Source organism: Micromys minutus (assembly GCF_963924665.1).
Source record: "Micromys minutus genome assembly, chromosome: 17".
Classification (NCBI taxonomy): Eukaryota; Metazoa; Chordata; class Mammalia; order Rodentia; family Muridae; genus Micromys; species Micromys minutus.
In genome coordinates this window covers 27,537,133-27,551,379 of record NC_137952.1, presented here as the reverse complement: position 1 = coordinate 27,551,379, position 14,247 = coordinate 27,537,133, and the positions used below count along the sequence as shown (strand labels likewise).

Sequence of the window (14,247 nt, the reverse complement as noted above, 5' to 3'; positions counted from 1 at the left end):
TAGAAGTACACCCCAAGCTTTTCTAAACAGCCTATATCTAGCCCCAGTCCTACTTCCATCAAGAAGGGACCTGACTTTCTCAGGCAGAAGCAGGCACGGAATAAGTGGAATTCCCTTGAGGCAGGTAGCATTGGGCTATTTATCAGGGCAGGCCTTTTATTAACTTGCTTCTGGAGGGGAGAAGGAGGCCTGTCCTGCCTTTGCCAGGCTAAGCCATAGTAGCAACCACAGGGCCCAGACTATGGACACTAAACACCATCAGACCCTCCAGAACCCCAGAGACACCCTACTCAGAACCCAAGGGCAGAAGTCTCCCTGGCATAGACTAACTAATCTGTCCATAAACTATCCTCAAGTGTCAGGTAGATAGTTTAGAGAAAGATCAGAAAATCTGGCCTTTCCCCCACTCCATGCCATTTAAGAGTCAGAGCTCTAGCTGGCCATGGTGGTGCACACCTTTAAATCCCATCATTTGGGAGGCAGAGGCAGCTGGATCTCTGTGAGTTCAAGGCCAGCCTGGTTTATAGAGCAAGTTCCAGGAAAGCCAGAGCCATTAATAGACACAGAGAGATATACCCTGTCTCAAAAAGCCTAGAGCTCTATAGTCAGGCTACTTGGACCATTGTCTTTATTGCAATGTGGTTTTGAACAAACTGCTTCACCTTGAATCTCAGTTTTCTCTCCAAAATAATGGAGTCGATAACAGCACCGACCTCAAGCTCCTGTGCTCAGGAGCTATCCTGCTACAGCCTCTCAAGTACTTAGAACTACAGAGCATTGCACATGACTACGTGGAGCTTCTCAAGTTGACTGTGGTGATGGCTGCAGACTCTGGGAGATCAGTGAAGTCTATGAGTTGGATATTTATTTTGCAAGGAATCAAAATGAAGGCTTTGAGACTAGGCAGGCACTCCACCAGTGAGCACTACTGCAGCCCTGAGTTAGAGATTTTTAAGTATTTGGTGTCATATCACAATAAAGACATTTAAGATTACTAGAAAGTAGTTATTACAGATGGTGCTGGAGGTGGGCCAGTGGTGCGGTGGGTAATGAATCTGTCTATGGATCAGAAGATGGTACTGGGGCTGGAGAAGTGGATCAACAGTTAGGTGTACTGGCTGCTCTTCCAAAGGACTAGGATTTTAGTCCCATATGGCAGCTCACAACCATCTGGAACTTCAGTCCCAGAGAATCTTATGCTTTCTTATGGCCTCCACGGGCATGAGGCTCACACATGGCCCACAAAGTGTAGGCAGAACACTAATACACACAAAATAAAAAATAATAGTTTATTTAAAAATGGTGTTGGGGATCCCGTATAGAAAAAAATACAAATTTGTATGTGGGGACAGGTAGGCATGACCAAATATCAATACAGGACACAGCAAGAACAACACCCAATAAAGAAGTTTGACTTAGAATGCATTTTCTCCACAGCAATGGTATTAAAACACCGACTTAGATGTCTCTCTTAGGAGGTTTCCGAAGTCTCCTGTCTACCTCAACTGTTCTACATTGATCTTAATTCGCTTTTTCCCCCAAGGCATAGGAGCTTTACAGAGGAAGGTGAGAAAGAGCCAGAGGACGTAACCTTCTTCAGTAAAACTTCCTGGATATGGTATGACAATTGCGCCCACAAACTCACTGCAGTGTGACTGCATTCACAGGACCTCAGTAAGCTCAAGCCAGTCAAGATGATAACATGGTGGGCGAAAGTCCCACATCTAACCAAGGAGTTGTTGGCACCTGACAGCTGAGAGAGGTGTGACCCCCCCCAGGGGTGACCACATTCAAGGATAAGCCCCACACCCAAGAGTAGTTAGGCAATACAAATTTGAATTGATGAGTCTTCAAAATGAGAGAGGGGGAGAGAGGAAGGGGAGAGAGAGAACATAATATTAAATAGTATGAAGGTGGAGTAGATGTGGGAATAGTAGGGGAAGGGAGTGGATATAACCAAATTATATGAAATTCCCAAAGAATAAAATGTTAAAAAACAAAAACAAAAAACCAAAGCTTTCACATAATAAGATCTCCTGAAAGGCACTTACCCAGCTGGGTAGGCAACTAAGCCAGATCGAGGATCACAAGCAAGTCCTCTGCCTCCAGATACTGTTACTCCCAGTACCTTCTCCAAGGTCACCTGTTAGAGCAAGACAGAGAAGTGACTACTTACAGACAGTAGGATTACAGTTACAGTAGCATTAGAGGGAAGTGCTAAAGGCTTCTACAACCCATCCTCTGCAGCACTAGTTTCCTATAACCTTATTCAGTCTGTGACTTCTTCAGACTTCATTCTGACAAAAATCCTCTTGGCCATATATGAAAATGCCAGTAGTAAGTGCCAAGTGCTGCTTGCATTTAACACACTCCACCTGCTGTTACCAAGGGAAAGAAAACATGAGTTAAAGTACAGATTTATGACCAAAGAGGAACAAGAATTCTTCCAATGCAAGAAGGCACTAATTGTTGGCTAGAGGCTGGGATCTGGGGTCTATGAGATTGACAAGAGGTCACTGGCCTTCAAGCCTGCAAAGGCCACTGTGATCTAGAAGAATGTTAGGTATCAATTAGGTACCTCAGACATCCTTGATCTTTGCATCCCATCAAAGGACTCCACCGCCCCTTGTCTGCCAGTTAAACAATCTAGAAACCTAGGAGGCCTAAGAAGGGCTTACTGCTGTGTTTTGCGAATCACAGATGCTCACAGTACTCTGATTATTGTTATTAAGCCACAACTCCCACAGAGATGAAAGGGAAGCTGTGTAAATTCCAGAAGAGCCTGAGAAGACAGGACACATGAGACACTCACCACCTTCATCAACAGTGTTGCTGGCCTGCATTGTCTGCAGGCCACAAAACCCCACTAGACTAACCTCAAATTAACTGACTAGTGCCTCTGTGATGAGCTCAGTGAGATCCACACTGCCCTATAACCTCATAATTGTCACTCCATGGCACTCCTTGTCACACAGTTTTTCTGGTCACTCCAGCTCTAGTTCCCTCCAGGGCTGTCTGTACTTCCTGTCTGAGCCTTCCCTCAGGGATGTCCTTGTTCTTCCTTGATTTAGGGCAAGGAGCCCATGTGGATGGAGCTTACTCACCTATGAAAACTCTGACCTAGAGAGTCTTGGAGGGCCAAGGAGTGTGTAACCCACATACAGGGCCAGAAAGAGTCTACTGTGACAGGCCAGCGTCCAGCCTCGGGAGCCCACAGTCAACTGGGATAGTTTTGGGTGTGTCTTCTCTTACTGCCCTCAAACAGAGAAGAATCAAAAGTGCTCCAGAGGTCCCGCCTCTGACCACACACACACACACCTAAATACAACAGTAACAACAACAAAAACAAATCCTCAAAGGCCATTGAATTATGTGGGAAAGTAAGCTTCTTAGGGATATGGACCAGGAACTGCAACAGGCACTTTAGTTACAGTGCATCAGCCTAAGGTCCACACTGCTCACGTATCTACTGCCCGGCTGTGCCACTAAACCTAATGTTAGCCTGCCTATGCTAGAATATTCTGGACAGTGAGTCTGAATTTCTGCCTTGTTCCATTACTTTTCTTAGTCTAATGCCCCATTGGCTCCAGTTACCTGGTGCTGACTACAGAGTGCAAATTCACCCTCTGGAGACTACTGCCTTTAGTTATCCCTACCAGAGGAAGGGGTGTTCAGGAGCATTGCTAGTGTGTGTGTGTGTGTGTGTGTGTGTGTGAGAGAGAGAGAGAGAGAGAGAGAGAGAGAGAATCTGAAGCCACTATGATGCCCCATGCGGAGTGCAGAGATCATTAAACCACGTACAGTGAACTACAGACCTCCAGTTCTCTTCGTGCCAATATAATTCAAAGCAAATCCTTTAGAGCATATGTGTACAATCCCTTACCTCCCTATCTTTCAGTGTTGGTCCCAAAGACCAAGTCTGCTGGTTCTCAGCAGCCCTTCCCTCTCATAGGAATGTGAGTAGGTGTTGTGTGGGTAGAGAATCCAGTTCTATAGAAAATCTTGAAACTAGTTTGCAATTTTCAACAAGACAAAGCAGGACGATTTGGTTTGGTTCATGCATACCCTAAAGACCAGTTTTCATAGTAAGAAACATGCTTTCTACTGTGACCCAGTGTGCCATCCATGTATGTGTAAGTCTGATTTTTATAACAATACGAAGTTACAGTGTTCGCTTTACTATACTCTGTATATTCCTCTTACTCTAGTCATGTTCACTCTGTTCACCTCATGACCTACAAATGAGCTGGGAGATTAAGCATGGAAACCGCCACACACTTCCTCCTGCCAGCCTGAGGCCCAGGCCCACCCACAGCAACCTTTAGGTTTTGTCACTTTCCTCTCAGGGCTCTGCACACAGGAACATACTTCCTGGCTAGGAAAATCCCACAAGCAGAGTTTTCATGGGCTAAAACCTTGGCTTATTTTCAAAGGATTTACGGTTTTTTGTTTTTTGTTTTTCTTCTGGCTTTCTAAAGTAGTCATCCAAAGGAGGAGGAGCAGTTTCCTTTGGCTCTCTGAAGAGGAGGAGCAAAGGAAAACATTCAGGGGCATCAGCTGGTTTTTATTTTATGTTCTTAACTCAAACCAGCTTCCTGTTTGCAGGGAGGTTGGGCTGAGCTTCACTCTCAAAGGGTCTGAGAGTCTCAAGCTCTCCTGATGCCTGCAGCAGCTAGGCTCATTCTGTAACACTCCAACACAAAGGGAGGACTTGGCAAAATGACCCTCTCCCACTGATAATGTTTTCCCTGTCTGCTCTTAAAAGGTAGTAGAGGTTCCCTCTGCTCTATGAAGTGGAGAAAAGCCCGGACACGAATGCTAAACATACTGAGTGCCATCAGTTGTGTGCAGGAGTGAACTGGCCCCAGCTCATCAACACTGATGTATGTACAGCTTTCCCACAGCCAGTAAGGCACTGGGCGCCTTGACTCAGCAGTGGGAGCACTTGGACAAGGCAGTCAGTCCAGGGTTCTCCCCGTTCCCAGGAATCCTGAGATAGTTGTGTAGCAATAAGTTCTAGTGCCTCCTGTCTCTCAGCTGGAGTATGACTGTAACTCCCAAATGTTCTCCCAGCTTTAGGCCTGCCTGCTACAGTCTTCTCAACATGGCAGGCCACAGTGGTTCTTGTAAACATAAAGTCTTCCAATGGCTCCTATCTCCCTTAAAGTTCAAATTCAAACATTTGACTTCAACTTGGATAGGCCTGAGTCACCCAGCCTCTGGGCATTTCTCTGAGATCATTTCCTGTGTTCTCTTTGTTGCTTCTACCCAGCCACCTCCACCTTTACTTCAGCCTCCGAAGACCTTAAGCCGACTCTAGTGTCCTCTTTTACATCTCTGGTGTCTTTGCATTCAAGGATTCAACAGTTCTTCCCTTAGCTATGTTCATGGTGACTTTAGTTAGGCCTTTGCTCAGAGGCTGTCTGCACAGAAAGGCTCCTCTGGGCCACTCCAGACTTTACTGGGCTAGTCTATCTTCACAGCATGCATAGCGGATAAGATATTCCCTCCCACATGCTTCCTTATCACATAGGAGCCCTCAAGGATGGGCTTAAAAACGGTGAATTTATTTTCATGTGTATGATCGCTTGCATGTATGGATGTATGTGTACAAGTGTACCTGGTGCCTGAGAAGAGCAAAAGAGGGTGTTGGATCCCTAGAACTGGAGTTACAGACAACTGTGAGTCTCTACCTGGTTACTAGGAACTGAACCTAGGTCCTCTACAAAATCAGCATGTGTTCTTTACCGCTGAGTCACTTCTCCATCCCCATCCAAGGCACCTCCCACATAACGCGATGATGTACCTACTACTATTATACTGTCAGATAAACAGAGTACTGTTTATCTAAATGTTATATGTCTAGACATGTCTAAAATCATATGTCTCTACCCATAGATTAGAGTAGCCCTTAGACCTCTTAAGGGACATTTCTTTGTACAATGGATGGTTGATTAACTCAAAACTAGCCAGGCATGGCTGTGTATGCCTTTTATCCCAGCACTTAGGAGGCAGGGGCCGGTGGATCTCTGGGAGTTTGATGACAACCTGTTCTACATAAAGATTTCTAGGACAACCAGGACTACACAGAAAGACTATCTCAAAAATAAATAAAATAAAAAGGAAAAGAAAAAGAAGGAGAGAAAAAAGAAACCACAACTAGTCAGAGTACAGATAAGCATCCCTGGCTCTCACCTACAAATGGGACCTTCAACATCACACACACTTGCCCAAAGCCCAGGGGACCATCAAGAAGAGGGGGTGCAAAGATCTTAAGAGCCAAAGGCTGGGGAGGATCAGAGCAAAACGATGCCTTCTGGACATGACAGGACCACTGTGCTCATGGACTCCAAGCAGCTGTGGGGGCCTGTTCAAGACCTGTGAAGACTCAGTCAGTCAGCACTATCTTGCGGTGTGTGGGAGTGAGCATGGCAGGTAATGGCTGCTATGGGAGGGAAGTCAGGCTTGTTTGGGGGTTTTGTTTCATTTTATTTTGTTCAGGTAGGATGTCTCTACATAGCTTTGGCTGTCCTGGAATTCACAATGTAGACCAGGCTGACCTCAAACTTGGAGATGCCTGCCTTCCTCTGCCTCCTAGAGTAGGTTTTCTTTAAGGAAGGTTCATGACATTCCTGTAAATGGCCCCACACCCAACAAGTAATTGGGTACCGCAAAAATGACTCTATGGGTTATAAAAATGGAGGGATGGAGAAATGGAGGATGCCTATGGGAAGAGTTAGGGAGATGAGCAAGAGGGAAATGGATAAGAAAAGACAAAAGAGGCACATGATAGATTGATGAGTCACAGAAAAGAAAAAAAACAAAGCAAAACAAACAACAACAAAAACCAAAACCAGGGTATTTCAGTTAATCGAGTTGTTCTACTCTACTAGTTGTGCTGGCTGGCTAGTTTTTTGTTTTGTTTTATGTCAACAAGGAACGGCCTCTATCACACTGTCTGTAGGCAAGTCTGTTAGGCATTTTCTTGATTGGTGACTGATGCGGAAGGGCCCAGCCCACTGTGGGTGGTACCATGCCAGGCAGGTGGTCCTGGGCAGTATAAAAAGCAAACCTGGCAAACCATGGGGAGCAAGCCAGTAAGCAGAGTTCCTCCACAGCCACTGCTTCTGTTCCTGCCTCTGGGATCTTGCCCTGACTTCCCTCTGTGATGGACTATAACTGAGAGTGAAATAAAACCCAACCCAGGCTGGTGAGGAGACTTAGTGGGTAAAAGATGAGCTGCTAACCCTAATAACTGACTTTAATCCCTGGGAGCCATGAGGTTGAAGGTGAAAACACAGCCCAGCAAGTTGTACTCTACTGCCATGTGTGTGAACTTCATTTAAATATATTTGAAATATATATACACGTTTATTTTTAAGTATACACACACATACACATACAATTACTTTCTACAGAAGCAAGGACTCAAGAATAGGACTCCCCCTTTATATCCTGTCAAGATGTACATATCCACATGCAGTGTAAAGCTGAAGGACAGCCATGTTAAGAGGCTGAGCCAGCTCTTGCTTTGGCGGGTGGAGAGTGTTGAAATGGAGGAGAGCTCTTCCCAGCCTGAAACCGGGTGTCATCTTTCCACTGAAGTAATGCTCCTGGAGGGCAGAGTTCTATAGTAGCCTATGAGAGAGAGCTGACACACCCACCACTCCCAGTGTGACATAGACAGGGAGATATCATACCCTCCAGAGGGGAGGAGGTAGGCAATACTTCCTCACTCTAATTACATAAAAGGGTAAAGTAGCTTTGTAACAGTTTATCCCCAAGAAAGAGAAATAAAGTCTGTGCTTAATTGCCCTTCTGGCTGTTGTTAGGGTAGTGCCAGGGAACAGGTGGGTCAGAGGCGGAAGATACTCATACTAGACAAAACAGTATTTTCAACTGGAGTCTGCAACTTGGAACAGGATTTAAAATTAATCGGTTAGTAATGAATAAACAGAATAAAAATGGATCATGCATAATCAAATCAGCTACTAAAAATTGTTTCAGGATATGTAGATATGCTAGATCAATGTAAAATATATTAATGGATATTTTCAAAAGTCTGAAATCTGGCCCTGGAGAGATGGCTCAGCGGTTAAGAGCTGCTCTTCCACAGGACCCAGGTTAAACTTCTAGAACCTACAAGGAGGCTCACAACTGTCTTTAAGTCCAGTTCCAGGGGATCTGATGCCATCTTCTAATCTCTAAGGGTAGGTCACACAAATTGTATAGACATACATGTATGCTAAAATATGTATGAAATAAAAATAAATTGCTTTTGAATTTTAATTTTTAAAAAATAATCTGTGTGCAGGTGTGTTCCTGTGTGTGTGCAGATGTATGCAGATGTGTGTATGAATGAGATGCCTACAGAAGCTAGACATGTCAGACACCACTAGAGCTGGAGTTACAGGTGGTTGTGAGCCTCCTGACATGGATGCTGGAAGCAAACTTGGGTTCTCTAGAAGAGATCAGTATGTGCTCTTAACTGCTGAGTCGTCTGCTCCAGCCACAAATTAACTAATTAGTTAAGTCTGAAAGCCACTAGGATGCTATGTGAGTCCCACCCACACTCCTTAAAACCATCAGCAATGATCACAAAGGAATCCAGTGTGTGACAAAGATCACAAAAAGAACAAAGTCCCAAGAAGGAGATAGTGACCTCTGGAAAGGTTCAGGGAAGGGAAACAAGAAAGCTTTCATGGAAGGTGACCCAGGCTAGTGGTGCAGAGTGGGGATGTGGTGCTTCCTGGCTGTCTTCTTGGCATTTAGAGATGAAGTTTCTTTCAAAACTCAGACTAGGCACTATGGCATAGACAGAACTTATTTGATTACATGTATTGATTCTGTGTGCACCTATGTACCGTAGTGTACATACATCATTCAAAGAACTTGGGGGGAGTCTGTACTCTCATTCCACCATGTGGGTCCAAAGGTCAAACCTGGGTCATCAGGCTTAGCAGCAAGTGTCTTTACCTACTGGTCCATCTTGCTGACCTCCTCACAGGGTCTAGACAGGTGCAAACACAGAAGGATGACAGAACAGGTAAAATTGTGTTCCAGAAAATTCTAAGTCTAGAGAGGTAGAACACAAGGCGACAAGAAAGAATTGCTTGTTTGAGGTAGGTCCTGGCTGTCCTGATACTTGCTATACAGCACAAGCTGGCCTCAGACTCATGGCAATCCTCCTGCCTTGGCCTCTTGAGTTTTGGGATTAAAGACATGTGCCACTATACCTTACTCAAAAAAGACCTTGAGTGCCAAATTACAATCTTTAGGTTCTGGAGGCCTTGAGGGGAACCCAAGCAAAGCTACATTTGGAGAGACGAACTGAGTACAAAGGCATCCAGGAGTCAGTCATGGGGCTAGCAGAGCAACTCAGGTGAGAGGTATCGAGATCTAGACGAGCAGGCCGACAGCTGCGACGGAACAGACCAAAGCCACAGAGCAAATGAAGTTGGCAATAAATGGGCAGTGTACAACTGCAGAGGGCAATAAAACACGATTCTGACGCTCAGAATTAGCAAGTGAAGCATTGCTATGGTCAACAGCAGGGCCCAGGTCCACAGAGGGCAGGGCACCATCCTTTCAAGGTGCTGGGTGTTTAAGGAACTTACAGAGCAGCCCACTGAGCAGCAAACAGGATGAAAGCTTGGAGAGAGGTTAGGGCTAGAAATAGGAATTGAGAAGTGTTCCCAACAAGACAGGAGGAGACAGAGGACAGGAGGGAGAGACTAAGCACAGCTTGGGAGAAAACCTATTTTTATACGGTGGAAGAGATGAGGTACTCAGCAGTACAGAGGGAGGAGCAACAGTCAACACTAGCACTCAGAGAAGGCAGAAATAGGACTCGGCAGACCACAGAGCCGTGCACACTGGTTCAACTACACACAGCTCTGCCTGGTCAGCCTCCTGCTTGCTCACTCAGGCTTCCTTGCCTGGATCAGGCATAGACAGGGAAGGTTTTGTCTTTCTTTCTTACTGGGAGGGATCACCACATCAGGAGTCTGCCCATGCTATAAAGGAACTGCTCCCTCTAGATGGGGCACTAGAAGCCAGAGTCACTTTAAAAACGCCAGGGTCATCTAGATTTGGCTGACCTCAAACTGGTGAGAATCTAACAACCGAGAGGAAGGTGATCTGCTTCTGTTGTCATCTGGCTGATTCCAGCTTCCTCCTTCCACTCCTCCCAGTCAGTCTCTCAATCCCACTCAGCACAAGTGAGAAACCCCAGGGGTGTAAGTCACTCAAGACAGACATGGCCAGTTGTCTCCATAAACAAGCATGCCAGAGAACCTGTTACAATCACTCCCTTCCTACAGGTTAAAGAAAACTGTTTACAGTCTCCTGTCTGTTCTCTACACTCTAATCTCACAAAATACATTGTCCACCCAGTTCTAAAAACTGCCACTTATGCAAAAGCCACAGAGGAGCCCACAGCCAGCCAGCTTTCCACAGAAACCTAGGCAGCTGTGCAGAGACCCAGTAACTGAACCTGGGAGGCAGAAGGTCTCTGGAGATTCAGAGCCCAATGTGTCATCTGGTCAGAGGTAAGGAGGATCCTCCCAGGACAGGCAAACAGACCTGCCTCTCAACTCTGCCTGGTTTTTACCTGCTGTGGCTAATTTAAAGTTGTACTATCTTCCATAAAGACCACCAGAAACCAATGTCCCCAATAAGACAGAAATCCAAGCTTTTCTGCTCAACAACTCAGAATTAATGGGAGCTGAGTGAAGTCCTCTTTGCTGGGAGCAAAATAGCCTCAGCTTCTAAGGAAGGTCAATCTGCTACTGCCTGAAAGAAATAATCTTAGAGATCCTCTAGTCACAAGTCCCTGGAGACCAGCAAACTAGAATAAAGGTTACCCACTTTTGGCCTCGCACTTGAAGACACTCCACAGCCCCCAAAGAGCAGTTCCACCCATTGCCTACATCCCTCTCCCCTAACCTGCAACACTGTGTGAATGTGTGTGTGTGTATATGCACGCACACGTATGGGGCATCTTCTTCTATAGCTTTCCACCTCACTTTCTGACATACTCTATTACCTAAGCTGGAGCTTGCTTATTCAGATGATCTGGCTGGCCAGAGAGCCTCGGGGAGCCGGTGTCCACCTTCTCAAGCAGATGCCGGGATCTAACTCAGCTCCTCATGCTTACATGGCAAGAATTTCACCAACTGACACATCTCCCAGCCCCCACCACTTTTTTTTGAGACAGGTCTCCCTAAGTGTCTTAGATGGCCTCAAATTCTTGGCCTCAAACACTCTTCCTACCTCAGCCTCCAAGTAAGCTGGGATTACAGGCAGACAAAACCACAGCTAGCTTTGCATGATTCTGAATAAAAATGCCAGAAAGGGGTATCAATTTGCATGCTAAAAGCATCTAAAGTCCCTGCTACTTCTGGGCTGACAGAAATGCTCAAGGCCAGGAGTTGTGGGTCAGCCTGGACAACAAAGATGATCTCTGTGTCAAAAGAGATAAAGAAAGAATAAAGTTTTCCAAGTGACCCTAAGAGTCAGATTTTGAACTAGAATATTTATTTATGTTGAGGCACGCTCTCTATGTAGACCTGGCTATCCTGGAATTCTCTATGTAGACCAGGCTGTCCTCAATTTCAGAGAGATCCATCTGCCTCTCCCTGCTAAGTGCTAGGACTAGAAGTATGCACCACTATATCTGGCTTGAACTATATTTAAAGCATTTTGCCATTTTCTTCAAATTTTAACCCCTGCTGGAACCAAAGAAGAAAACTTAGCACTTCAAGTCTTGTGATAATACTTGAGGGGACAAAAGGGTCTGTGTAGACTGGTTCTATAGTAACCAGAGCCACCACTCCCTGAACACATAACCTGTCAAGAACTGCTCTAAGCACTTCACACTGAGTATCTAATGCAATACTCTTGACTACTTTATGAAGGATTAGCATTATACCCATTTCCCAGATAAAGAATCAGTCAGGTAAACAAGTGAAAGAACCAGGAGGTATGTCCAGGCTGCCTGGAAGCAAAAACCATGGTGCCCTGAGGAAGAGGTTTGGGTTTTCCAACACTGACAGAATGTTACCATTTCTACAAGAATACACTAGGAAGTCACCTCACCTTTCAATGTGCATTAGGGACAGGTCTGAAAACCAAGGAGGCAGAGGATTCCTGGGCACAGTAGCAGGCATGCCTCTGTGGTCTTAGCTACTTGGAAAGTTAAGGAGCCCAAGAGTTCAAGCCCAGCCTGGGGGTTTGGAGGAGTGATGGAGGCTGAACAAGGTAACACACATTTGTAATCCTAGCGTTCTAAAGACTGAGGCCAGGAGGACCATAATAAGTTTGAAGCTAGCCTGGGCTACATAGTAAATAGTGAGTTCCAGGCCAACCCATCTCAAAACATAGCAAAATCACTAGAAAAGAGATGACAAAGGTTATCAGGATAAGGTCAGGGTACAATACATGCCTTTCATACTAGCTTCATGTTTTTATTTAGTCTTTAAAGATTTATTTATTTGGGGGGGGGGGAAGCAAGCATGCCTGCAGAGTCCTCTGGAACTGGAGTTAAAGGCAATTATGAGCTGTTTGGTGTGGGTGCTGGGAACCCAATGAGGTCTTCTACAAGAACAGTATACCCCTTAAACACTTAGTCATCTCCCCAGCCCTGGCTTCTATGTTTTTGTTGTTTCATTTTTAATGTTTTTTTTTCTCTTAATGTCACAATTTGGACAGAGTGTGGTGGTGCACACCTTTAATCCCAGCACTTGGGAGGCAGAGGCAGATGGATCTCTGTGAATTTGAGGCCTGCCTGATCTGCATAGTGAGTTCTAGAACAGCCAGGTTAATATAGAAAGATACCCTGTCTCAAAACAAAACAAAAAACAAAGCAAATGAGTCTATAAAAATAGGTTCTTGCTTCTCCTCACTAGATGGCTGTAAAAAAGAGGGGTGAAGCCTTTCCAGCGGTGACGACCTCCCTACGAGAACATGCCTCTCACAAAGGATCTCCTTCATCCCTCTCTGGAAGAGGAGAAGAGGAAACACAAGAAAAAGCACCTGGTGCAGAGCCCCAATTCCTACTTTATGGACGTGAAATGCCCAGGATACTATAAAATCACCACGGTCTTTAGCCATGCACAAACGGTGGTCTTGTGTGTTGGCTGCTCCACTGTCAGCCTTCAGGTGGGAAAGCCAGGCTGACAGAAGGATGCTCCTTCAGGAGGAAGCAGCACTGAAAGGCCCTGATTCAAGATGAGTGGGAACCTTCCCAATAAACACATTTTGGATTAAAAAAAAAAAAAAAAAAAGAGGGATGAAGCTTTCCTAATGCCGGACTACTACATGTGGTCAGAACCCAGCCATGTCTGCACTATGCTGCATGCAGCCTATGGTCAATATGGAGAGCTAACACGTGTTTCCATGGGAGCTGACCCTGCAGTGTTAGAAGAGAGTCTGGTTTTCTGCGCAGATGAAGAAGAAAGTATCAGACCAAGGAGTGGGCATGAAGGGACCCTGCTAAAGAGCCAGTTACTGCACAGTCACCAGCACGTGCCCATGTCTGGTAAGCTAATAGCACAGTTTCTCAGCAGAGGAAGCCTTCTGACTCCCTTACTTTTCCATGGTTACCAGAAAAGCAAAGATATGAGACAATTCAATTCAGACCTGATGGGGGAGGGGGTTTTTCCTCTAATGTCTGACTTCTCTATACTAAGAGCAGAATCTCAGAGCTTTATGAACTGAATGAAGTCTAGTCCTCCAGAAAGCCTAATTAAAGCTAGATGTGGCATCATACACTTGTAATTCCAGGGAGTCAGAGGCAAGAGGACTAGGAACTCAGCTACATAGTAAGTTTGAGATCTCATATAGTCTCAAACTATATGGGACTCTGTCCCAAAACAGCAGCCAAAAAGGAGCATTTACCAATCTACACAGCTGAGTGTTTCCCTTGATCTGGTTTTTGACTGGAAGAATGCTCACTGTTTCCTTGCCTAGCCGACCTGGGTGAAGTGCCTGTATGACTGGCAGATGGGTGTGGGGAGGCTCTAGTGCTCCAGCTGCCTGCAGACTTGTGCCACAAGACTTCTTCCCTGTCCCGAGGCCTTTACCACTTTCCTGATGGAGTAAGGGCACTCACAGCAATCCCTCCTGTAGAATTTACCCTTTTTTCTTGTTCAAAAACTTTCAAGGGCTCCTTGTTACCAACTAAGTAAATGTTTGCGCCTTGCCTCACCAGCCTGATTCAAACTTGATTTCCTTCTACTACCCTAA

At 45.4% G+C, this 14,247-nt stretch overlaps 1 protein-coding gene and 1 pseudogene across 2 annotated transcripts in view; one reads left to right on the top strand and one right to left on the bottom strand.

Moving 5' to 3' along the window:
* Positions 1–14,247, bottom strand: part of MAPKBP1 (mitogen-activated protein kinase binding protein 1) — a 51,738-nt gene that overhangs the window by 25,686 nt on the left and 11,805 nt on the right. The window contains exon 2 of the mRNA XM_080931380.1: positions 2,052–2,143. Within this exon, the coding sequence (XP_080787506.1) occupies positions 2,052–2,143 (92 nt within the window). The remainder of the gene's footprint in view (positions 1–2,051; positions 2,144–14,247) is intronic.
* LOC308431401 (small ribosomal subunit protein eS27-like) lies at positions 12,967–13,214 on the top strand (annotated as a pseudogene). The gene has a single exon. The product of its transcript is annotated as a small ribosomal subunit protein eS27-like (transcript).